Source organism: Rhineura floridana, chromosome 18 (assembly GCF_030035675.1).
Source record: "Rhineura floridana isolate rRhiFlo1 chromosome 18, rRhiFlo1.hap2, whole genome shotgun sequence".
Lineage (NCBI taxonomy): Eukaryota > Metazoa > Chordata > Lepidosauria > Squamata > Rhineuridae > Rhineura > Rhineura floridana.
Window position 1 is genome coordinate 11,692,068 of NC_084497.1, and position 24,418 is coordinate 11,716,485.

At 51.9% G+C, this 24,418-nt stretch overlaps 1 protein-coding gene across 6 annotated transcripts in view; it reads left to right on the top strand.

Annotated features, from left to right (window-relative positions):
• EPS15L1 (epidermal growth factor receptor pathway substrate 15 like 1) overlaps positions 1-24,418 on the top strand; it is a 52,628-nt gene that overhangs the window by 19,520 nt on the left and 8,690 nt on the right. For 3 of the 6 annotated variants that reach the window (XM_061600615.1, XM_061600613.1, XM_061600618.1), the window contains 13 exons: positions 104-260; positions 1,154-1,239; positions 2,656-2,728; positions 2,885-3,046; positions 3,749-3,946; positions 5,493-5,657; positions 5,923-6,052; positions 6,147-6,203; positions 6,623-6,759; positions 7,964-8,027; positions 8,335-8,426; positions 10,803-10,935; positions 17,559-17,764. In XM_061600615.1, coding sequence (XP_061456599.1) covers positions 104-260; positions 1,154-1,239; positions 2,656-2,728; positions 2,885-3,046; positions 3,749-3,946; positions 5,493-5,657; positions 5,923-6,052; positions 6,147-6,203; positions 6,623-6,759; positions 7,964-8,027; positions 8,335-8,426; positions 10,803-10,935; positions 17,559-17,764 — 1,660 coding nt within the window. Of the gene's footprint in view, positions 1-103; positions 261-599; positions 663-1,153; positions 1,240-2,655; positions 2,729-2,884; positions 3,047-3,748; positions 3,947-5,492; positions 5,658-5,922; positions 6,053-6,146; positions 6,204-6,622; positions 6,760-7,963; positions 8,028-8,334; positions 8,427-10,802; positions 10,936-17,558; positions 17,765-24,418 lie in introns of all 6 variants that reach the window. The other 3 variants (XM_061600614.1, XM_061600617.1, XM_061600616.1) reach the window with 2 other exon arrangements.

Here is a 24,418-nt window from a genome sequence, read left to right on the forward strand (position 1 = left end):
AAAGAAACCCCATCCCAGCTTGGTAGCTCACGCCATCCTGGAGATCTCTTCCTCCCCTGCTCTGATGGTGCGAGTGGCCTCTTCCTCTTCTTGCTCCTGCCAGGGCCTTGGCCGACACCAGGCAGATGGGGAAGCTGGACAAGGACCAGTTCGCCCTGGCCATGCACCTCATCCAGCAGAAGGTCAGCAAAGGCATCGACCCTCCGCAGGTGCTCTTGCCGGACATGATCCCCCCGGCGGAAAGGACCACGCCTGTCCAGGTGAGCTGCCCTGGTGCGCAGCAGGTGTCTCTGAGGGGCTGTCAGGTTGCCTCCCCACCTCCTGCGGGTGACCTCAGTTCCCTCTCTCTGTGTTGGGGATCCCTTGGATCTCATGGCTTCTCTTGGGGCAAGGGAAAGCGCCTCCCTTCTGCTGTCTCAGGACTGGGTGCGAGGCCTTAGCTGTGGAGCTGGGCCCTGGAGACGGGGAATCCTCCCATCTCCCTTGCCTGCCCCCCAGGCTCCTTGCCTCTCTGTCCTGGGGGGAGCCTGCCGGCCCCTTCTGGGTTGACTTGGAAGTGCCTGAGTTGCTGCCCCTCTGTCCTTTTCACCCCCCTCTAGACTCTCTCAGGCTACTTGGCTTCTGTAGGAACTGAGATCTCGACGCTCGCAGAAATGCGTCGTGTGAGTAAAGCACCGGTGCTCCGAGGAACCTGGCTCTTCCCTCCCACCACCACCCCATCTTTGTTTTGTCAATCCAGAGCACCTTCCTTCAGCTGAGCAGCACTGTGACCCTCCTGATGCGATGCAGAGGGCCGTGTTGCTTGTGGGCAGTTTGTTGCGGTTCTGTCCAGCAGCTCAAAACGGGGGAAAAATGTGTCCCAATCCAGAGCTGCAGGCGTGCTTTGTCTTGCCGGCTTCCTCCAGCGCTGCTTCCTCCATTCACTTTTCCCTCCATCTGCTGTTCCGTCATGAACGCTTAACACATGAAAACCCACCTGCCTGCAGGAGTCTCCTGTGTAGCCTGAGAGGCCATGTCCATTTATTCCACATCCCAGGGCTGTACATTTTCCGGAGCTTTGCCTTGCCACTCCTGAATGCCCCCCAACAAGCTGGCTAGCTGGCACTGTGGGTCCCCCTGGGTGCCTCACCAGGGCATGTTGACTTCTTAACAGGACAGCTCAAGTTCTGTCGGGTCGGGGGAATTCACCGGGGTGAAAGAGCTGGATGACATCAGCCAGGAGATTGCCCAGCTGCAGAGGTACGTGGGCTTTTTGTTGTGTTTGAGTTGAGGGAGTCCTGGGCCCATAAGCAGGGAGGAGGGGGTGGCAGCTTTGAATGGGAGGTCGGCGCTTGGAGAGTTTTGCGAGTTGGTGTCATTATCCTATAGAGCAGTTTCAGCCTGCACCACAGTTGTTGATTCCCCTGGCAGTAGGTGTGTGGGACCACCATGCTTCTGTGTGCCTTGATGCCATCCTATCTCATTAATGCAGCTATATTGTTCCTCCGCTGTCAGAGGCAGTTGCTGGGAATCTGAAGCGGGACGAGTTCCCGCTGTGCTCAGGTGCTGGTGGTGGAGGCTTTTCCCATTGGGGCATCTGGGTGTCCACTCTGAGAACAGAGTGCTGGACTAGACGGGCCCCCTTTGGCCTGATCCAGCATTGCAGGGCTCTTCCGACAATGATAGCCTCATTTTCAGGTAGAAAGCTCAGGCCAGGAGGCTGACTGATTCCTGACTCCTGAGGCTGAACAGTGAGTTCATTCCTGGACAGGGATTTGAACTTGCATCTCTTTGGCCCAGCTGCACTGCTCTGATTCTTACAGAAAGAGTTTTTCCACTTCTAGAAATATTGAGCCCTGACTGAATGTGGACATTTTCTTCCTGGCTGCCAACCACATCATGTTTTTTCTGCTGACCCTGCTGGAACCACCATGTTCCTCGTAAAAGCATTGCATGGAAAATGTTGGGGTTGTCGCTGCGATCATAAGACGAGCAGAAGAGCCCTGCCACCGCAGTGGTGGCTGGGTCAGGCCAGAGGTGGGGGGCTGAAGTCATCTCGTCCTGCAGCCTGCCCTGATAGTGGCCAGCCAGATGCCCCAGGGCGGAAAAGCCCCCACAAGCAGCACCTGAGCGCAACAGCAGCACTTTCCCCACTTGCGATTCCCAGCAGTTGGCGTTACTGATAGCCCGTTCCTCCTCCGGGAATTGGTCCAACTCCCCTTTAAAGCCAGCTCTGTTAGGTGCAACGTAGCAAGATTGCAACCTGTCACTGCTAAGATCTTCTGGGTGGTGCAACATCTGGCGACTTTATAGATAAATACCTTTTTCAAATAAGAGTCACTTTCTCCTTTTGTTTGTAGAGCAAGACTAGATTATTTACAAGGCAATGTTTGCCCTTGGTTTCAGTAGCTCCAACACACCAAATTTACACTAATTTTTTTTTCTTGTGTAGCTAAATTACATAACCCAGTATCTATTGAAATTCGTCCCTTTTTGACGGGTGTGAATTATCTCTGTTAATTATTATAACTGAAAGCAATGAAGTCTGGTGGCTCTGCCAAAGACCCATAAGAGACCACAGCAGCATAGCTGGAATTTCTTGTTCTACAGCCTGATTCATGAGATGAAACATTATTTCAGATGCCTGTCTCTCATAAAACTTTTTCTGCTTTGCAGAGAGAAATTTTCTCTTGAGCAAGAGATCCGGGAAAGGGAAGGAGCGATCCGACAGAAAACCAATGAAGTTCAGGTAATGGGTTGGATCCAGTTGAATTCCACTCGCGGTAGCCTTGTTGAAGTCAGTAGCTGATTTACTTTGCACTTTCAGTTTATTTAAATTCAGCGTTGTTTCTGAACATTTCTACATCCCTCCGCCTGCTCGAATCTTGATCGTTTGAATCTCCAGGAGCTGCAGAACGATTTGGACCGAGAAACCAGCAGCTTGCAGGAACTGGAGGCTCAGAAGCAGGATGCGCAGGGCCGGCTGGACGAGATGGATCAGCAGAAGGCCAAGTTGAAAGACATGCTGAGCGATGTTCGGCAGAAGTGCCAGGAGGAGACGCAAGTGGTGGGTGGGGTGGGGGCTGTATGTGTGCGCTCGGGGTGATTGTGGCCTCCACCCAATGTGTCTTCTACAGCTGCTGACCCTTTGGGGCTAGTTGGAATTTTGAGAGAGTGCCACGGGTGTCACATTGGCAAACCCAGGAAAGTTTTCTCCTCCCCCCCAACCCACCTATTTTGGTGGAGGCAGCAAAAAAAGAAAAAACTTGAAGAGTTGGATGTAGTGCTGGAAAGGTGGGTGGAGAGGGTGGAGCTTCTCTGCCCAACTGAGCAGCCTGATGGCTGATTGAGCATTTGGGGAGCAGGGAGGGGGCAAGAACCCCCTGATCCGCTCGTGGGGGGAGGGAGGTGCTGTGTGCACAGGTGTGCATGTCCTGTGACCCCTGGGGGCTGTTCTTCATCAAACAACACATAGAAAACTTATGGAATTCACTGGGGGGTGGGGGACACATAACAGCAACGTTCAGCTATGATGACTAAGTGCAGCTTCCATGGCTTGAGGCAGTCTACCTCTTAAATATGAGGTGCCGGAGCAAGTAGCAGCAGGTGGGTGGCTACCACTTCCATGCCCTGCCAGGAAATGTTATAGGTCGGAGCATGTGGGTCTCTTCTGAAATGATTATAAACGCTTAATTTTTGTGGTGTTAGCTTTTTATTTTTTACAACCTATGCTGTAGTCAAATCAGTTTTGTACCATTCTGTTTTTCAGATCTCATCGTTAAAAATGCAGATTCAGTCCCAGGAATCGGATCTGAAATCTCAGGAAGACGACATCAACAGAGCAAAGTCTGAGCTGAACCGGCTACAGCAAGAGGAGACCCAGCTGGAACAAAGCATCCAGGCTGGGAAAGTTCAGCTGGAAACTATCATCAAGTCTCTGAAGTCCACTCAGGAAGAAATCAATCAGGTAAAGCATTGGGGCGGGGAAGAACTTCAGGCCTGAGGGCCAAACATATTGCCCTCCAGGCAGGCCCTGCCTAGGCCACGCCCCCTCACTGGTCTTGCTCCGCCCCTCCTGCGGTGCTTCTGCTTGTCTGGAATGAATAACCATTGATGCGTATGACACCTGGATGCCAAAGTTGCTTCTATTATGCATGAAAATGGAAATGGACTGCCTTCAAGTCGATCCTGACTTATGGCGACCCTACGAAGAGGGTTTTCATGATAAGCGGTATTCAGAGGTGGTTTTGCCATTGCCTGCCTCTTAGGCTGAGAGGCAGTGACTGGCCCAAGGTCACCCAGTGAGCTTCATGGCTGTGTGGGGAATTGAACCCTGGTCTCCCAGCTCGTAGTCCAGCACCTTAACCACGACACCACACTTAATTAAAATACCAAATTACAATTCAATTAGAACATCCTTAATTAAAATATACAATAAAACAAACCGTTAATGACAATTGAAAATAGTCACAAACAAACAAATGCGCACACCAGTTAGTCATGCCTTGGGCTTGAATGTGGAGATAAACCTCCCACTCTTGCATGCCTGGAATGTAGCCCTGCTGTCCAAAGGGAAGAATCATACCGGTTGCTTCTGGCCCATAGGGAAAAGGCAAAGGGCTGCCCTCTTCTCTGCCCAGCTGCTTCCTAAGGATGAACCTTTTGGGGTCAATATCCTACTTCAGTGACTCCAAACTTTGTTCCCCATGGACCAGTGATGGTCTTGGCGGGCCACTTTCTGATTTTTCTGCCTATTGTAGCAATGTGTCATGTGCTGTACATCTGTGCTGCCTGATTTCTTTAAATTGTATTTTTGTTGGCGTCTTTTATTTCTTGTAATGTATGCTGTATTACAGTTTGCATTCCATATAATTCAAATTGTAATGCGATGTAAAAAATAAAAGCAGCCACAAAAATGCAATTAAAAATCAGTAGGAATGTTTCATGCAGACGTGCCACGGACCACCAGAGTGAAGCTTGCAGACCACATTTTGGGAACCCCTGCGCTAGCTCTTGTTACGATCATTTGCTAATAATATTTTTCTGCCATCTTTTGGAGGTCTTACGCTAAACATATTGGCTGTCTGTTAGGTGGAGGCTTGATATTTGTGAGGGTGAAGGAACTTTCCTCCCATTTTTTTCTTAAGAGCAAAAAATCTTGCAAATTGGCATTCCCCAGGATTGGCATTGATTTCCCCACCACCACTAGCTCAGATTTGGGTGGGAATGACCTAAAAGCAAATAGGTGCTGCCAATTTTTGGAATATCCAACTTCCCCCAGATCCTTGTTTGCTGAAGCTTGAGGTGAAGGGTTGAAAAAAGAACATTTGAAGAATGTTGTTATGTGGACAGAGCTGAGAAAATGGGGGCCAACCTCCCTATTGTGGGGGGTCCTCCCAAGCTGAAAAGTGTGAAAGACAAGGTGTTCACACAAGCATGGTTTAGGATCCCAACAGCCCCCGGTGTGAAGGATCGATCTTCCGTCACTTTGTACCTGCCTCTTTTTCATCCAGGCGAGGAACAAGCTGTCCCAGTTGCAAGAGGGCCACCAGGAAGCCAGCCGGAGCATTGAGCAGTACAACGAAGCCTTGAATGGGGTCCTTGGCGGTAGCATGACCAACTTGGCCAACTTGAACGAGGGGAACCCCCAGAGAGACCGGGGCAGGTTTGGGACCTCGGTGAGGCACTGAGCAGAGCTTGTTCATTTGATTTTGGGGGTTGATCGTAAGCTCGAGGCTGAGGAATGTTTAATAGCAGAGCTTAGGGACATTTTGGCTGTGCTGTTTTCCCTTTGGTGGTTTTTGATTCACCCGGACGTTCAGGCTTGTCTCCTGCTGGCAGCCATCTTGCTTTGGCTTCAAAGGTTCTTGTAGATGCCGGCGAGACAGTTGCCTGCTGTGGCTCATTATCTCCTCTCTCTCTGTGATGCTGTACGTGTGGCAGCAGGACGATCCGTTCAAGAACAAAGCTCTGATGTTCAGCAGTGCCACCCAAGAGCTTCATACAGACCCTTTCCAGGCAGAAGACCCCTTCAGGTCAGACCCCTTCAAAGGAGCAGACCCCTTCAAAGGCAGTGAGTGGCAAAAGGAGTGTGTGAATGATCTCATCTTGGGGCGCAAGCATGGCTGGACCTGCTAATCCTTCCTCTTCCTTTGATTTTCACCCAGGTGACCCGTTTCAGAATGACCCCTTTGCAGAACAGCCCCCCGCAGCAGGAGCCACAGGTGAGACGCAAGGCTCTGGTGACCTTTTTGCTCCTTTGTTTTAACACCAGGGAGCCTTCGGGATTATTTACTGCAAGTGTCTTCTCAAGGAAGACAGGGGAAACGCTTGCATCTGGCATGGTTCCTAATCAGTTGGAGGTCCATGTGTGGTAATTATAACTCTCTCAGCAGATATTAACACTAAAATACACCAGACAATAAAATACTGCTGTCATGTTGCATTTGCTTTCCCTGTTTGCACTGGCCCTACAAATTGGCATTTTAATACGGGAACCACAAAGGGCCTCCTGGGATGGCGGTGCAGTCCCAGCCCGCTGGAGGAGAGTGAATGTCTGTCTGGCTGTCTCTCTCTCCCCCCCCCACCCCCGCCTAGTGGCACTTAACTTCCCACCTTTAGCCACAACTCTCTTTTCTGCCAGATCCCTTTGGAGGTGACCCATTTAAGGAAAGTGACCCATTTCGGGCTCCTGCGCCAGAGGATTTCTTTAAGAAGCCTGAGAAAAGTGATCCTTTTACTTCAGATCCGTTCTCAAAAAACCCCACGCTGCCCTCGAAAGTAAGGCTGCTTTGGGTTGTTCTGTTATTTGTGGCTTACTCTACTATTTTATATCCTGCGGAACAAAAGATGGCTAAGCAGTCTCTGAAAGGCTTGTGGCGACGGAAACTCGGTGCCAGGAGGGTATTCCATAACTGGGGTGCCACAATAGGAAAGGCCCTGCCTCCGCCACACCCACGCCTCCCTTTCGAAGGCGAAGGGGCCTGGAGAAGGACCTCTGAGGGAGATCACAATACCTGGGCAGGTTCATGCAGGGGAAAGGTGTTCTTTTGGGTCCCAGGCCTTTTGAGGCATTAAAGTAAGAAGAGCCCTGCAGTGCTGGGTCAGGCCAAAGGATCTAGTCCAGCATCCTGTTCTCACAGTGGCTGACCAGGGACCCCAAAGGAAAGATGCCCCCAAGCAGGACCTGAGCGGAAGAGCAACTCTCTCCTCCCTGAGGTTTCCAGCAACTGTTAATTCAGAGCCGTCCTGATTCTGCCTCTGAGAGCGGAGGTGAAACATAGCCGCTGTGACTAGTAGCCATTGAGAGCCTTACTCTCTGTGAACTCGTGAAATCCCCTTTTAAAGCTGGCTAAGTTGGTGGGATGTCACCACATCTTGAATTCCAGAGGCTTCCCGTTTACTGTCCGTGAAGAAGTCCTTCGCTTTGTCTGCCCTGAATCGCCCACCCTTGGGTTAGGGTACTATGAGAGATGGAGAGAAACTTCTCCCTAGCCACTTTCTAGGCCTAATTTTGCACCCCTCTTAGGTGCCTTTTAAAGGCAAGCTACCTGAGTTTGAATTATGTTCATGAAAGGACCCGGAGGCAGTGCGGTTGTTTTCCAGACTGTTGCGGCTACATTTGGAACCAGCTGCCATTTCTAAACTGAGCGGTTTGTAGCAGCTGGCGGCAGGGTCAGGCACAGGCAACGTCTGCCTCTACAGCAGGGTCGGCAACATGGTGCCCCCAGGGTGCTGTTGCTCTGCAACTCCCCTCATCATCATCAACATCCCTGGCTGTTGGCCCTGCCGACTGAGGCTGATGGGAGATTTTGAGTCCAGCAACACCTGGAGGGCACCATGTTGGCTACTGCTGGCCTAGCGAGTCCAATAAAGAGGCGGAAAGTTCTGGAGGGTCTCTGTGAGCGCAGGCCGCAGCTGGGGGAGACCGTGAGTGATGCGCAGGGGCCTGTGACAATGTTTCCTTCTGCTTCTGTGATTATAGCCAAACTTCTTTGAGAACAGCGATCCTTTCCAGTCGTCCAGCATCTCCTCTTCGAAGGGGCCAGGTGAGAAGAGAGGATGACCCACCACCAAGGGGGCAGGGTTTGAATTGAGATTTCCCCTACTGTTAGGCTGCCCAACATTCATTAATTTATTGCCAGCCAATAGTACTTGCAAAAACCATTTGGGGGGGAGGGGGGTTACTGGATTGCTTGGTTTTGGGGAGGGGTAGAAGGCCTGCAGGGGAGGGGGAGGGGGCTGCTTCCGCTGCCCCCTGCTGCGCATGATCCGTGAGCCATGCAGGGCCGCAAGGGATCTTGCCTGGTCCAACTAAATCTGGAACTCACAGCCCTTCCCCCTTTCTCATTTCAGATCCTTTTGGGACGCTGGACCCCTTTGGCAGCAGCGCTTTCAACAACGGCGGCAGCAGCGAAGGCTTTGCCGATTTCAGCCGGATGTCTAAGGTAACTCCCTCCCCAAAGGCTCTTCACCCTCTTTCACAGCAGCTTTGCCGGCTGACTCAGCCAAACTGGCCTGGAGGTCCAAAAGGAACCTTTTTCACCCTTGTTCCACTTCAAAACCAAGAGACAGAATCCCCCCCCCCCCAAATCTCTGGGATGGTTTCTTTTTTTGGGGGGGCTGAAGTATAAAACACTGAAAGGGTTCAGGGTGGGGTGAGCTAGTTTCCCACACCCGCAAAACTCAGAAAGTCAGTGTGTGCATTTTGCCTCCTATGCTCAGGTTCTAGAAACAAGCTCTTTTTTAGGGTTCATCCAGGGAGGGACAGCAACAGTGTTCCCCTGTGACCACCCCCCACACGGATGCCCAGAGCTCTGGTCTTACATTTTTAGCCTAGGTGGCAAAGAGTTCCCTGAAATCAGCACTGAAATTTGCTGGATAGCCTGGAGTAAATGACCCTCTCCTGTGCTTCTCTGTCAGCCCAGCCCAGCCTACCTCACAAGGACATATGTGGTGTGTGTGTGTGTGAGAGAGAGAGAGAGAGAGAGATTGTCTGTGTGTAGAAGAAAGAGAAGCGCTTTGAAGAAAAGTCAGGATTGCAAAGCGCTTTTCTCCCACCAGGTGGCAGGAGTGGGTCACCCTCCCATGAGCGAGTGACTGCCAGACAGGCACACCAGCACCACCGAGAGGACTCTGGCCAGTTCTTTCTGTCAAAATAGACGCTCCTCTTTTCCATTTGAAAATCCACAATAATTGTTGAAGTCCAGTACGCTGTTCCCATGTGGTGGTTGTTTTAAAGTATATGGTTGCATCCAACGTTAGTCATAATCAGAGTAGTCCTATTGGGTTGGATCTGACTAAGTCCTATTCAGAGGAGACCCGTTGAAATTAATGAACCTAAGTTAGTCAAGTCTATTAACTTCAGTGGGTCTTCTCTGAGTAGGGCTAGCACTGGAATTAGCAGGAATTAGCTTAAGTCAGTGATGTCCATTAATTTCAGTTCTTCTACTCTTGAGTCTGATTGATGTTGGCTGTGATCCACTAAAATTAATGGACTTTGGTCCATTAATTTCAGTGGGTCTACTCTGAGTAGAGCATATTTGGATCGAAGCTATAATCAAATCAGCCGCCTTTCCAGGGGTTTTGCCCTTTATAACCTCCATGCAAATTCATGAAACATTTGATGGTGGGGGTGTTTTGGGGGGCGGGGGGGGGGGAAGCCATTGCTTTGGGGTAGAGCCCCTGCTTTTACATGCAGAAAATCCCAGGCTCGGCTCCCAGTGACCGGCCCGCTAGAAGAGACAGCAGGATCGTTGCCTGGCTGGGCTGGGTCAAGCAAAAGGCCTTTTTCCAGGCCTGGCCCAGGATCCTGCCTTGGGGGGGGAGGCTGATGGCTCTGTCCTGCTGGGGTGGCACAGCTTGCCTGGACGAACAAAGCCTCTTGTGAGGTTCCACGCCACACGTCCCCCTTGCGCACTACCTCCTTAAATGTCACTGCGAGAGTCTGGCACCTGTTTTACATGCAGAAGGTCCCAACCCCGACCCCTGGTGTCTCCAGGCAGGGATGGGGACATCCCCTGAGTCTGAAGACCTAGAGTGCTGCTGCGAGTCAGTGTCCTGAGCAAGATGGACCAGAGGCCTGACTTGGTATGAGGCAGTTTCCTGTGTCCCTCTTATATCAGCTCTTTATTCAGAACCATGAGGACTAGAAGCATGCTCAGTGGCAGAGCATCAGTTTTAAAAGCAGAAGGTCTCGGGCTCAATCCCCGCCAGCACCATTGCCGAGGTGCGGCTGGGAAGGTCCCCTGCCTGAAATCAATCAGTGACAACAACAGCAGTGGCCTAGATGGACCAGATGGGGGGAAAGGCAGCTTCTCTGACATGCGGTGCCCTCCATGCTCCTCCGTGCGCCAACGGGTGAGGGTGGTCTTCTGTGGAGGCTGGAGCCCCAGGCCCATCTCCAGATGCAGGAACTCTCTGTCTCTGCGCCAGGGCTCTCCCCGGGGAACTGGGCATCGCACCTCTGGCAACTGCTTCCTGGCTTGCTCTTTTGGAGACCAAGAAGCTGTGCGCTCTGCGCGTTGTGCTTGTCGTGGCAGGTTCTGCCGTTCCTCGTGTCTCCCTGAAACACACCCAGCCACGTCCTGCCTCCCTCCGGGTGTTCAATGCGAGGGGCCGAGTCACTGGCTTTGGGATTCCCCGGGGCCTCCAGGTGGTTTTTTCCAGGGTGAAGCAGTTTCCAAGCTGGGCAAAGGGCTTCCCAGTCCCTGGCTTGCTGCTGCTCCTGCACTGCGCTTTCCCCTTGCACTTCCCGCAGCCTGGACTGGCTTCCCCTCCCCATCCCCACCCCTCTCTCTCCCGCTCTCTGTCTCTCTCTGCAGCCTCCGGCTTCTGATCCGTTCTCCTCCTCTTTTGGCGGCTCTGCTTTCTCGGACGACCCTTTTAAGAGTAAAGTAGAGACTCCTGCCCTCCCGCCAAAGAGAAACATGCCTCCGAGGCCCAAACCGCCCAGTGGTGAGTCCTTGCCGTTGTGGGCGCCCTTCCTCCGCCCCTCCTCCTCTCATTGGGGAGAGGGTGGCCGAAGAGTCTCAGTCCAGGAGTCTCCCCAGAATGTATTGGGGGGCATCTCTCTCTCTCACACGTGCACACACACAAGCACCACAACGCACACTGTTGCAGTTGTGTCCTTTCTGTCCTGGGGGAGGGGGGCTCTTGAGCTTCCTTAGCAAGTGCTGCCGTGTTTTTGCCAACCCCCCTCCCTCTGTTTGGCACTCCTCCCTCCCCTCCCTGGCTGCCGCTGGCACCTCTGATTCCCTGGATGCCTGACCTTGCCAAATAGCCTGTGCCCCTCGCCTTTCTTCCCCCATCCTGTGTGGTGCAGAGAGGCTAGAGAGAGGGTCGGAGGACTCTGGGATGCTGCCAGAGACCCACTTTGAATGCATGACAAGTGTGCATAGATCCAGCTGTGAAAGAGTCTTCTGGAAACATTGTGGGGCTGGCGGGGTCTGAGGTGGGGGCCTTTTGTGTTCTGGGCTCCAAACAAAGGGTGCTGTGAGCAAATGCTCTCTCCCACCTTTCTGAGGCTGGAGAGGGGGCAGCGTTCCTGGCAGACAGTGCTCCTCGGCCAGGCTGCAGCTGCCACCACCACCATTGCCCCAGTGGTGCATGCCTGTTCTAGAAGGCCCCGAGGAGAAAGGGAGCCGTGTCACCTTGGGGTGACGTTTAAGAGCCAGCAGTGCAGATGCTGAACATGCAGCCCAGAGAGCATCAGGCGGCAAGGCCCTTCCCGGAGAGGAAGGTTGCTTGCTTACTTCTGTGCCAGAATCAGCCAGGTGGGGAGCTGATTATTAGGAAGGCTTTTTTTTCTGTTACACTCGCTGCTGATAAGCGATCTGTCACTGCTCACCACCAACTAGCTTCTAGGTAAAAGTTGTTGAGCATCAAAAGAGAGAAACAGATTTTTTATTATTATTTTTTTTCAAGTTCAGGAAGTCTCTGTGTGGGTGTCAGTGATTGCAAGTCAGTTCAGGGCTTCTGGGGCAGCTGCTGCTGCTGCAATCATCGTGGGACCGGCTGCAAGGGCCCCACCCAGAGCCACTTCCTCTTTGTGCGGTTGGTGCTTTGCTACTCGCCAGCAATATCGGGCGGGGGAAGCAGAGCTGGCACTGCTAACCAGGGAGCGACCTTTGCGCTCTGCTGACTGATGCTCAGGAGGCCTCAAAAGGACCGTCTAAACCTGGACGATGCTGCCCCTTCTGACAAGCACCCTCCAGTTTGCTTTCCAGTAATGTGTTCCTTTGCAAGCACGTGTGTTTTGTATCCTAATTGTAAGCACTGTTCTTGCTGAGCTGCCCATCTGTGCCTTCATTTTGTTTTCGCTGGGATCAGGCGTGCCTGCTTTTCCCCTGCAGAAGGAGACCCCCATGGCTCAGAAACATGTTCAGACACGTGCCTGGCCACAGCAGCCCGACTGAGGTGGAGCAGGGAGACCTTTTTCCCTCTGTGGTATTGCAAGAAGCCGCCCAGGTGATTGTGCTCATCAACACCTGACATTTGTGCACTGGATTGGGGCCCAGTGGTGCAGTGCTGAAGCCCTGAATGTGCGTGGTGTTGGAGGAGGTGCAGTCCACGCGTGGCACCTGGACAGTGTTCCTCTTAAGCTGAGGGATTCCCTTCCCCCAGTGAGCCTGAGAAGGGGAAATCTGGCAGAGGGCATTTTGAGCTCAGTGGAGTGCAGACTCAGAGTGTTGGCGGGGCTGTCATGGCAAGCAAACTGGTTTTTGATTGGTGCACACACCCCTGGGTCGAGTCTCAAAGGTACTGGTGTTTTTGGAAGAGACTATAAGTGCAGGAGGCCAATTTCCTTTTTAAACCCGCCCTCCCACCTTTTGCTATGTGATGGCAAGAGAGCTGGCTGTTGTCTTTTCCTCAGCAGGTTTTCTGAAGCCGGCCTCTTCAGTCGATGCGGTTAGTTGGTGATCTGAGGCACCACACACTGTCAGGGTCGCTTGTGCTGCTGTTTTCCTGGTTGGCCCCTTGGGGTTCTCTGGGTCCATGACGCCCACTTCGAAGCCCTGGCAGGATCCGTTGAGGTCACTCTATCAGAAGCTGGTTAGGCTGGGTCCAGTTCTGGGCACCAACATTTTAAGAAGGAGGGGATGGCAAGGGGGCCTGGAGGTCAAATCCCGGTGGGAACGGGTGGAAAGGGAGGGAGGTTTTAGTCTGGAGAAAGGGGAGGCCTGCGCTGCTTTCACCTCTTGGAAGGGGTGAAAGGCCTCTAGGCGTGACAGCCCTTCCAATATTTGAAATTAGCTATCAGGTCTCCCCTAAACTTGCAAAAGGGAAGATTTAGGGGAGTCCTGATAGCTGCTTTCAAGTATTGGAAGTGTCATCATACAGAAGATGGAACCAGCTCTTTCTCTGTGGCACCAGAGGGTGAAAGTTGAAAGGTAGCAGATTTTGGTATATAGGTACCGTACTTCTTAACTTTGCCAGAGCTATTTAAGCATTGTCTGGGCGGTCCCACCTGCCAGGGATGCTGCTGTAGTTGCAGATCCTGCGCTGCTCAGAGGGTTTGACTAGATGGCCTCTGAGGTACCTTCCAGCTTGTACATTTCCGCCAGGTGTGTGGCATGCCCATAAAGACAAGGGTTCCGGGTCCTGCCCTGGAGCTCAAGGGAGATGTCAGCAAGGCGAATGCAGCAACTGGCTAACCCAGGGGTCACCAACCCGTTGCCCGCAGGTGTCATGGCACCTGCAAAGGCCTTCAGGGGTGCACCTGGTGGTGGCCCAGAATTTGAGCTTTCATTTAAAAAAAAAGTCTCTAATCTTCCTAGAAGGAATGTTATGGAGCAAAATGTGCAGGTCTCCTTCTGAGTGATTTCTGTGAAATGAGCTGGCCTGGCTGTTCCTGCCATTACTCTTGCTGCCAGTGAGTGAAGTCAGAGCTGTGATTGATAAGGGAGTTGTTTAGACACCAGGAATCCCTGGGGTCCTAAAGAGCTGCTGTTTTGCCTTCCCTTTTCCTGCTTCTGTCTTTTTTTCGAGTCCTTGGAATCTCCATAGCTTGCCCTTCCTTTCCCCCTAGCAACCAGGATGCATCTTTCCTGTGGTAGGTTCGCTTAAGATCAGGTACTCCTTAACTGTTATTTTCTGCACATACTGCTCTGCAATAAGTGCGGGTGGATGTTAAAAAATCCCCCCACCCAAAAGGCAACTGTGAAAACTTTGCAAAGTGGTTTAGGAGCTAAAGGCCAGGGACTCCTTAGGAATTCACTGTATAGTTCACTTACCATACAGTGGTAAACATGTCTACTCAGAAGTAAGTCTCTTTGTGTTTAATGGGGCTTACGTCCAGTTAAGTGGGTACAGGATGGCAGCCTAGGGTTTAGGGTTGGCACTGAGGAAAAACAGGGTTCTTGCACCTTTAACAGCCATATGGCAGGCAGAAATTCAACAGGTCAAGCCTTTCTAGTAGAGAAATACAATTATGGGAAAGCTTCACCATTACTACTCTTCAGTTTTGTGTTATGCCACACACACCATGGCAGCCATTTTGTGACTGGTGCTCTGAGCACTTTCTCTAAATTTTAAATGTACCCCTGGTCCAAAAAAGGTTGGCGACTCCTGTGTTGACCAGTGCACTTTTCTTCAAGTCTGCTGTAGTTTGTAGTTGGTTTATTTATTTCACACCAAGATTTGTAGCTTCAGCACAAAGTTGTTCCACAAGAAATGACATAATATGGCTATTGTAGCTTTCCACAGTTGCGGTGCGCAAAAGGTCAAAGCAAGCGAGTGGTGTGTGCACGCGTTGGATTAAATTCTGTTGGTTGTTGGATGTGCAAGGTTTTGGTCAGCACAGGGGCTTTGGGACTGAAATCAAGGCCTTTGGATGTAGCGTTGTTTTTTTTAAAAAAAGAGATGCGCAGGCTTCTCACAGGCAGAGTTGCTGAAAAGCTGCCTTTGCAAAACTGGCATCTTAGTGTCTCTTTGTGGTTAACGCTTCTGCTTCTAAATTGAGGGCCTGAGCCATGTTCCCACACCGCTGGGGACTTTTTTTCAGTGGCTGAAATATTAAGAAATTCTGTGATGAGGGAAAGGCTTGTATTGCCACCTGCGTTGGTCTGTTGGGCCAGTGAAAGGATAACCTTTTTATTTTAGGGCCTACCAATGGTCACAATATGTTTATGCAAGCTTTCAAGTTACACAGGATTCTTCTTCTGCGAACTTGGTAGCTACTTTTTTTATTTGGTGCCCCCTCCTCCTGGGAAAAAAGCCTGGGATTTGACACTTGTCTGCCTTTTGTTTGAATCTTAAGAAGGTTGCAGAGGAAGTCCCCAGTATGCTGTCCGGCAGAGAATTGTGGCTTGGTAATAGCCACAGGGGCTGTGTTCTCCCTCTCCCAATAAATGCCTCTGAATGCCAGTTGTTGGGAACTGCAAGCAGGGAGAGTTGGGGCTCAGGCGCTCAGGTCCTGCTGGGGGGCCTTTTCCCACTGGGCATCTGGCGGGCCGCTCTGAGAGACCAGGATGTTGGACTAGAGGGGGCCCCTCGGCCTTGCCCAGCTGGCTCAGGGCTCTTAAGGTCTTGTGCTGTGCTGCAGAGGCCTGGTCTGTGTTGTTGCCAGCGGTCCAGGAGGAAGGCAAGCCAGGACTGGGTGCCGCCTCAGTACCTCGCAAGGGCTGCCTGGGGCAAGGGGGGACGCTGCTGCTACTGCTGCCGCTGCTGTGCTTTGAAGCATTCTCTCCCCCTCCCCGGGCGTCTGTAGCTGGGAGCAGGAAGCACCATCTCCAAAGGGAGGTGTCTGCTCAGAGACCCTCCAGAGCCTCCGGGGCACCTTGTGCCAGGTGGGGGGGGAGAGCAGCGTAGCCACAAACGGTGCCTGTTCCCCTTTTGAAAGTGGACAGCTATCCAACTGGGGTAGAAACTGAAATGATGTCACTTGCCAAGTGAGCCCCGTGCGCCGCCTGTTCCATGTCTGCTTGGCCACCTCGGGGTGCTGGGTGGGGCTGGAGACGTGCCCCCGAGACCTTCGCCTTCCCGCCCCCTGGATGAATCAGGCTATGGACCCTGATGGGATGAGGTGGCTGTCTTGCCATGGGGGCCTTGCCAGCCACTGTGTGGGCAGAGGGCTCTTTGCAGCAGAAGAATGGGCTCCAAGTGCTTCAGCTGCCGTCCAGAGTGGAGGGCCTGCCCGGGCATCTCCCAGTGCCTTTCTCTGCTAGAGCCCCTGCAGAGCCGCTGCCAGTCAGAGCAGGCAGTATTGGGGCAAGGGCCTGGCTCAGTTGGAAGGGTGGGTTCGAGGCTCAAGGAGAGCTGGAAAGGGAAATGGAGGCTGGCGCCTGCCATTGCCCCAGCTGCAAGGAAGCCGGTGCTGCTGACAGGGGCCCATCTGAGTGGCCCCGCCATGTTGCCTGAAGGGCCCCCTGCGCAGCCCGTGTGGCCCTTTTCTCGGGACTGGGACTGCTGTGCTGGCGAGATGGGTGGAGCTGGCAAGGCTGCCTGGCTGCGGCAAATGGGGCTGTTTGTCTTCACTTTGCTGAAGTCCCAGCCCTCAGTGTGGTTGCTCTTCACCACTTGGGCAACTGCTGAAACTCTTGTGGTTCTTCCCTAGCAGAGGGAGCTCTTTTGATTTCCAGAGCAGGGTGGGGGAGCAGAGAGAGTCGCCCATTGCCCCAAAATCAGCCAGCAAAGCAATCAAACACTGGAAGACTCCAGGGACGGTGGCACCGGTGGGAGGAGCCCTTCCTCCCCCCCCCCGTGGCTCCTGGGTCCGCTACCCCCCCTTTGCTGCTAGTTCTTGTGAAGGAAGAGCCAGGCAAAAACACTCACCTTTAAACCGGGGGCTGGGAAACTGGCGGCATCCAGGATCAGGTTGGGCATCCTGTGACCCCCAGGTGTTGCCCAACTCCCAGCAAGCCAGCATGGCAAATGGTTAGAGATGATGGTGGGAGTTTTTGTTGTTCTTTGTTGCGTTTGTTCAGTTGCTTTTCCTCACAAAATTGGCCCAAAGTGACTTAACATTAAGACTGGTCGAGACCCAGCACGACTGCCCAAACCCATTGTTGGAACGCAGCAGCAGCAGCAGCATCTGGAAGGCCACAGACGTGCCCCCCCCAATTGCTTTAGGCGTTGGGCTGTTTCCACCCTGAACCCGTTTGTTTTTAGAACAACACACACCTGACTCTTTTAGCAGGAGGGTTGGGCTTTGGGAAGAGGGAAGTGTGTTTTCTGAAGTACAGTAGGGCCCCACTCATACGGCGGGTTACGTTCCAGACCCCTGCCGAAAAGCGAAAACCGCTGAAAAGCGGAACTCATTGAATAGAATGGTGTGCAACGCCTGAAAACCGCCGTAAAAGTGGAACAAGCGCCGTATGAGTGGGGCTTTAGTCTAATTGCGTCTAATTGAGACTGCTGCATTAGCGAAGCGCCGTAAAGCGAAGCGCTGTAAAACGGTGCCCTACTGTAGTCTAGCCAAAGGGAGTGAGGTCCACGTGGCAGACACTTCCCCTTCCAGGGGAGGGTTAGGTGGTCGAGTCGTCGTCCCCCCCGTTTATGGTAAGTAACCTTCTCCCTTTCTTTTGTGTCTTAACCCTCACCGCCTGCCCCCTTTTCCCTTTTCTCTCAACCTTTTCCAGGTAAAACTCCTCCTGTCAGCCAAGTCGGGTCTTCTGATTTTGACAAGCCCCCTGATCCATTTCAGCCGTTTGGGGCTGACAGCAGTGACCCGTTTCAGAGTAAAAAGGGGTTTGGGGACCTATTTAGGGGAAGAGACCTCTTTCCTTCCTCCTCTTCGAGTAAACCTTCCAAAGACTCTTCCATGGGGTTTGCTGACTTCAGCTCTGTAAGTTAAAATTCCTTCTCTCTGAACGAAACAGCTGCTGCTCTGAGTTGCCTGCCGCAACCTCTGGGGCTCTGTGGTGTCCATTCTGCTCTCCCACCCCCCACCCACCCCCTCCCTCATCCTCCTCTCACACCCCATTCTTTCTGCCTCCTAGTCCCTCATTCCGCCTGCCCTCCTTCACCCGTAGGAGTCCTCTACTAGCATCTCTGTGTTCCAACAGCCTTATTTCTCAATAGAAAGAGCTTTGGCTCTGGGCGCTGCTTGTTCCAGGAGGTTGATTTGCTTTCTCATAGCGTTCTTCTCTCCATTGGCATTGAGGTGGCTTTTTTTTTTGAGGGGAGAAACTTTAGTGATGTAGGAAGCTGCCTTATATACCAAGTCAGTCTGTTGGTCCGTAAACTAAGGTTCCAGCCCTCATGGTTCTGAATAAAAGGCTGATTTCAACAGAAACATCGGAATCTGCCCTCTACCGTGCCATGCCTATGGTCCATGTAGCTCAGTCTTGTCTGCACTGGCTGGCAGCAGTGGCTCTACCTGGGCATGCTGTGGACTGAGCCTGGTACATTCTGCATGCTCTACTGCCGAACTGGGTCGGGGTGGTTGGCTGCAGCCCCCATGAGCCCCACAGCCAGCATGGCCAACAGTCGGAGGGTGATGGGAGGTGGGACCCAGCAACTTCTCCCCCTCCCCCCAGCCGCCGCTTTATGGGCTGTAGGAGCTGCTTGTGACTTTTCAAGGTATTGCCAAACAAAACTTTTTCCAGTTTGATTAGCAACAAGCGTGTTAAAATTGAGCTTGATGGCTGTCATTGCACAAATTTCATGGAACTTGAGGCAACCAACGAGGGGAACATTTAGGGGAGGAGACCCGAATCCTCCCCCCCCCCAAGGTCTAAGGTGGGGGTAGGAGCAGGCTGCAGCTCTTCTGTGCGGGTGCTGCGTGGTGGGGAAATGCCAGTCCACCTTGTGGCCGTCCCCAGGGCAGCGGGGAGGTTTGGCAAGTAGGAGGCGCCTTGGGAGAGCCACAGAAGGGCTGACTGCATTGGAGGGAACAGCGCGACTGTGGCGGCAGCGACAGCAGTGGCTATCAAAGCCACTTTTTGCCTCTAGGAGGGCAGGAGATGCCCGGGAGCCGCAGGGGACGTGGGCAGAGTTCAGGTGATTTGGAAGGTCTCTGGGTCTCCATGGACAGGTGAGAAGCAGATACCTTCAGTAGCAGCAGCAGATTAGACTACTGCAATGCGCTCTACGTGGGGTTACCCTTGAAAACGGTCCGGAAACTACAGCTGGTACAGAATGCAGCGGCACGCTTGATTAAGCATAGCCACCGCTGGGATCACATCACTCCAGTGTTATTAGATCTTCACTGGCTACCAGTTGTTTACCTGGCCCAATTCAAGGTGTTGGTGTTAACCTTTAAAACCCTTTACGGTTTCGGCCCAGTATATCTGAAGGACCGCCTCACAGAGTGTGCCGCCTGACGAGATCAGCCTCGCAAGACCTTCTCTCGGTCCCACCGGTGAAAACAGCTAGGCTGGTGCGGACCAGAGAGAGGGCTTTTTCAATTGTGGCCCCCACCCTCTGGAACTCTCTCCCTCTTGATTTCCGACATGCTCGCTCCTTGTCAAGTTTTCGCCATGGCCTAAAGACCTGGCTTTTCAGGCAGGCATACAAGATTGGGATAGATTAATTCTACGCTATATGAACTGAAGGATGGTTTTTAGCTTAATTTGATTGTTTCTAGTGTATATATGTACTGTTTTATTCTGTTGTATGTCGCCTAGAGTGTCCCTAACCCGGACAGATAGGCAACTGAAAAATAAAATTTATTATTATTATTATTATTAGAAGAGGAGGAGGAGGCAGCAGGGCCACCCACCTTCCCAGGAAAAAGCTAGGCTGATATCTGTCAGGGATGGCATAGGGGGCTGTACCTCCAAAGAAGAGCCCCCAACCCCCAGCACTGCCTTATGGGGAATCGAAAGATGCCTGGTTAACTTACTGGGTCCTTCAAAGTCTGCTTCCTACAAGCAGGTTTGATGTTGAGAGAGAAACCTCTACTGATAAACAGGAAAACCTGCCTTGGTTTTCATTCTTTTTTCTTTTCTGATGCACCTTCCTGGGTTGGGTTTGGTTGGGCAATCCATGCCTCAGTGAAAATCACACTTTAAAAACAGGTGGACAGAGGGGGGCAAGTTGCTCCCCTCTTTTTTCTTGTGCAAACCCCAACATGTTTGGTTCTCCCAGTGGCTGGGACAGCTGCTGTTGCCCTCGGGGCATGCTTGTGGGCCTTCTCCCTTTGCAGACTGCGGTAAACGGGGTAGGACTAGGGACCCCCTTTGGCCTGATTCTGCGGCTGCAGGTGCTTCTTGCGCATGTTGCTGATAATGTACCCTTTCAGGAGCCTGGGGGGTTCTTCTGCCACTCGTTTGCCTGCCCTGCGCCGGGAGAGTGACCCAGAGTGCCCCCACCCACCCACTTACCGCTGCATGCTGGGAGACGTGGGTGCTCCTTCTGGGGAGACAGTGACCTCCCTGTTTTGCCCTGCAGGATGCAAGCGTGGGCTTGATCCGTCAGTTGAAGGGGCTGTGAGAAACCAGTCAATGGGCTTTGGGTGAGGATATGTAAAATGGCATCCTAACAAGTGATGTCTGTGTGTGTGAGCATAGCAAGGGCTAGATGTGTGTGTGTGTGTGAGAGAGAGAGAGAATATCTTGTGACATTTACAATCACTAGCCTTGAATGTCTGGGTGGCTAAGAGGAAGAGAGGGGGCCGCTTGTACCGGGCCAGACCCTTGGGCCACCCAGCTCACTGGCTCTGCAGGGCTGACCCCTTCTCAGCCCCACCTGGAGATGCTGCCAGCGACTGGACTTGGACCTCCTGCCTGCAAAGGGCGGGTCCTCCGGCTCAGCTGCAGCCGTTCCCCGAGTGAGTGAATTTCTTCTGCCGTCATGGTGCACCTCGAGGGCCGAGGTGAGAATGGTCCTTGGGGGCTTGGGAAAGGCTTGATGCCCTTGCCTCCCCCCGCTCCGTGCAGTTAGGCTTAGACCCTGGTTGCTTCGCTGCCCCCCTTTGCCATATTGGCATAAAGATCTTTTTTTTTCTGAGCCACCCTTCAGGGACCCCTAAACCAGCCCTCAAATGGGGAGGGGCAGTCCAAAACAACTGTAAGGCACCAGGTGGAGGGGGTGCCTGCTCCAAACAGCCTCCAGGATGGAGAGCCCAGGGAGCGGGGATGCAGGTGGCTTTTTCATGTGCCATTTGTCACCCCTGTCTTCAGGGTGTCCCATGGATCCCTGCCCAGGCTCTTCTTCCAGCGTGTCTGCCTGGACTTCATGTCTTGGGGCTGGGGAGGGCGGCTTCTGCGTTGCCTCCTCCTTGACCCTCTGGAGCCCTCAAAATGGCTCGTTCTCTGGCATAGGGTCTTGCAAGAGAAGAGAAAAGAGCGCAAGCAAACTTTACACGGCTGTGCAATTGAGAGGAAGCGTGTTTTTAGGGTTCCCTCTTGATCAGGAGCCTGGAGCACCTTCCCTGTGAGAAAAAGGATGGAGAAAGTGGATAGAGAGACGTTTTCCTGCATCAGTCCTGTAAAGCCGATGGGGTGGGGAGTCTCCCATTGGGCCACAGGTTCAGGAGAGATCCAAGAAGGACCTCCCTCAGCCTGTGCAGGACTTAATTTCTGGGGCCTGGCGTGATGGGTTTAGGTGGGTCAGTAAATTCCTAGACCACCCTCAAGATGCTGGTTGGTGTGAACCTTTTAAAGGCCTGAACAGCCTGAGGGCCTGGCACCAGTCATCCCCTGCATCCAGACCCCTAGACTCCCTGGCAGGATGGTTGTGGTGGCGGTCTTTTCCCATTGATCCTGGCCTGTTAATTCCACATCACTGCATGGTTATTGGCAGCTGGTTAAAAAACATGGCTTTTTTTAAAAAAAGGCCTTTAGCTGACTGTTTTGGGGACTTTCTTTTTATCTGGTTTTAGTTTTGATGTCTGTTTTTTGTTGCTGTGGATTAGGGTTTTTTATGTTAATATGGATTTTAACACTTGCAGTGCCTGGATTTCTCAGCCGCCTTGAGGTTTTGTTTAAAAATTAGGTTGGATGCAAGCTGTGTTTTTAACATATGTCTTATTGCTAGCTGTTAGAACCTCCATGTTTACAAGCAGTCTACCTCAGGGCATCAGATTCTGGGTGCGAACAACAAGGGAAAGGCTTCCGCTTGTAGGGGTTCCATTTGGGCATCTCTTTGGCCACTGCTTTTATTTATTTATTTATTTATTATAAATAAAGTTAATAAATAAATAAATAAATTTACTTGGCCTTGTAAGCACTATACATTAACCATTAGAAAATATTCTTTAAAAATACCAATAAAAGCAAGCATTAAAAACAAATTTATCAACATTTATCAAAATAAAAGGAGATAGGCCCCATTTCTCCTGATCCAGCTGCAAGGCTGTTTCTATGTTCTTAACGAGAACCTGGTCCCCTCTAGGACTCCTAATGTACAATAAATTGTGTGCGTTCTAGCAGAGTCTAGGTTTTGCCATTTTTAAAATTATAATACTTACAAAGAATTAGCGTCATTATCATCTTATAAAATACCTAACATTTTCTAAGCTCTGTTGTGTGTGTGTGTGTGTGTTAAATGATAAGACAGTCCTTGTGTGCAGGCTCACAATCTAATATTCATGGCATAAAAGGAAAAGAGGATGAGGAGGGAAGAGGGAAGAGGAAAGCAAGCACTGGAGCACCTGCTACTTTGCAGGCCAGGCAAGTCTCCACTTTGCCATGATGTCCTTCCTGGGGGGACGGGGAGGCCAGAGTGTGCCTCCTTTTCAGTTCTGCATGTTATGGAAATATATATATATGCAGAGATCCTCAGCGGTCTGAGCTATGTGCGTGTGCCAATATGTGTATTCACCTACGTAGCAGGCGTTTACCCTCATTGAGATCACTGAGACTTAAGACTTAGTAAAATAAGGTAAGCTCCTTTATTTATAGAAACACATAGTAGATAGGAAAGGCATACCTAGTTATAACTAACTAACGAAGTTGGAGGCGCAACGCCCAGATGTGTGAGTTGCCCTCATGGCTCAGGAGAGAAAGCAAAGACAGAGATGTCTCCTCTCTCCTCTGACAGTCGAAGAAGATGATGACGAAGGAGGGGCAGGTCAGCTTCCCTGAGGAGCATATCAGTTACAACAGAAGGAAGTTAGGCACAGGTAAAGGCAGGCCAGCCCAGCCAGCTGGAGGACCCTCCTTCGATCTTTCTTCTGGAATACAAACAAAAGAACCCAGACAGGAGTTGCTCTTGCCCCACGTCCAACACTGCAGGTCTTGGACGCACTTTGCATGAAACAGAATTAAAATGCAGGCCCCCTTTTCTGCTTACAATCAGATATCCTGGAGGGGAATGATAGCTGTGCCAGATCCATTTTATAAAGGCAAATTTTGTTTTTCTTTTCAAAATAGGATGTCTTAGGGCAGCAATGGAAAGCACACTGGATCTTGGGAGGCAAGGCTCACGCAATTGGGGTGGGTGGGGAGAGTCATGGGGACCCCGGACGCTGCCTTCGGGCGAGTCGAACCATCGGCCCACCTGGCTCAGAGCTCAGTCTTGTCTACACTGACTGGCAGCAGTTCCCCAAGGCAGGAGGTATTTCCAGCCCTGTCTGGAGATGCCATGGGCCCTTCTGCAGGCAGGCAGGGGCTCTGCCACTGAGCTACCCATGGCCCTTCCTCAAGGGCTGTAATTCACCTCCCTTTGAGGGCCCAGAGATCCTCAATACAAGACGTTTCAACTGTGAGACAAACGATGGAACTGCTGTAGAGAGCAGAAAAGAGATGTCACTGGACATCCATGTTCAGCAGAGCACAAGAGGACAAGTGGGAGAATCCTGTGGCCCTGAAGGGGTGAGCCAGAGTGTACCCCAAGGGTCCCGAGGATGGGCACATTTTGGTTGCCTAGAGAGACAGGCAAATGTTGTAGCTGTTGCAAAGAGGAAAGCGAGGAGATCTAGCAAGTGGGAAGACACAAAAGGAAACAGGGAGGGTGTGCACTTGAGCCTGCACAGTTACCTAGAAGGAAGTGGGGGGGGGGAGCCGGGGCCCAGTTCTTGCATCACAATTCAGTTTGCAAAGAAAATAGCGAGGCATCAGTTAAGGAAGGAGCCTGTATGAAGTGAGATGGCGCTCTGGAGGTCACCAGCGTGGAAGTTATTGGAGGCCAGAAGAATGAGTAATAATGAGAGAGCCTGGAAGAAAAATGTATTTAAAAAATGTCCTGCTTGTGGGTGGCAGTAAAGAGGGAGGCGTCACAGGGAAGAGAGGTCACCTTCCACACCAGACAGTTACAGCCGTCAGATACGGCTTTCCCCCAGGGAATCCTGGGAACTGTCCTTGGTTAAAGGTGCCGAGAGCTGTTAGGAGACGCCCTCGCAGCGCTTCAGTTCCCAGCATCCTTAACAGACTCTGATGATGACATACTGTGTGGAGGAGGAGGAGGAGGGCCCCCTGCCCTTTGCCAGCGGGTCCCAGGGCAGGTTACAACCATTTAAAATTCATTGTTAAAAAGAATTAAAACAGATTACAGGCCAAGAAGATGACAGATCCGAAGATCAAAGCGGGGTCTGAGTGCTTCACGTGTATCCTGT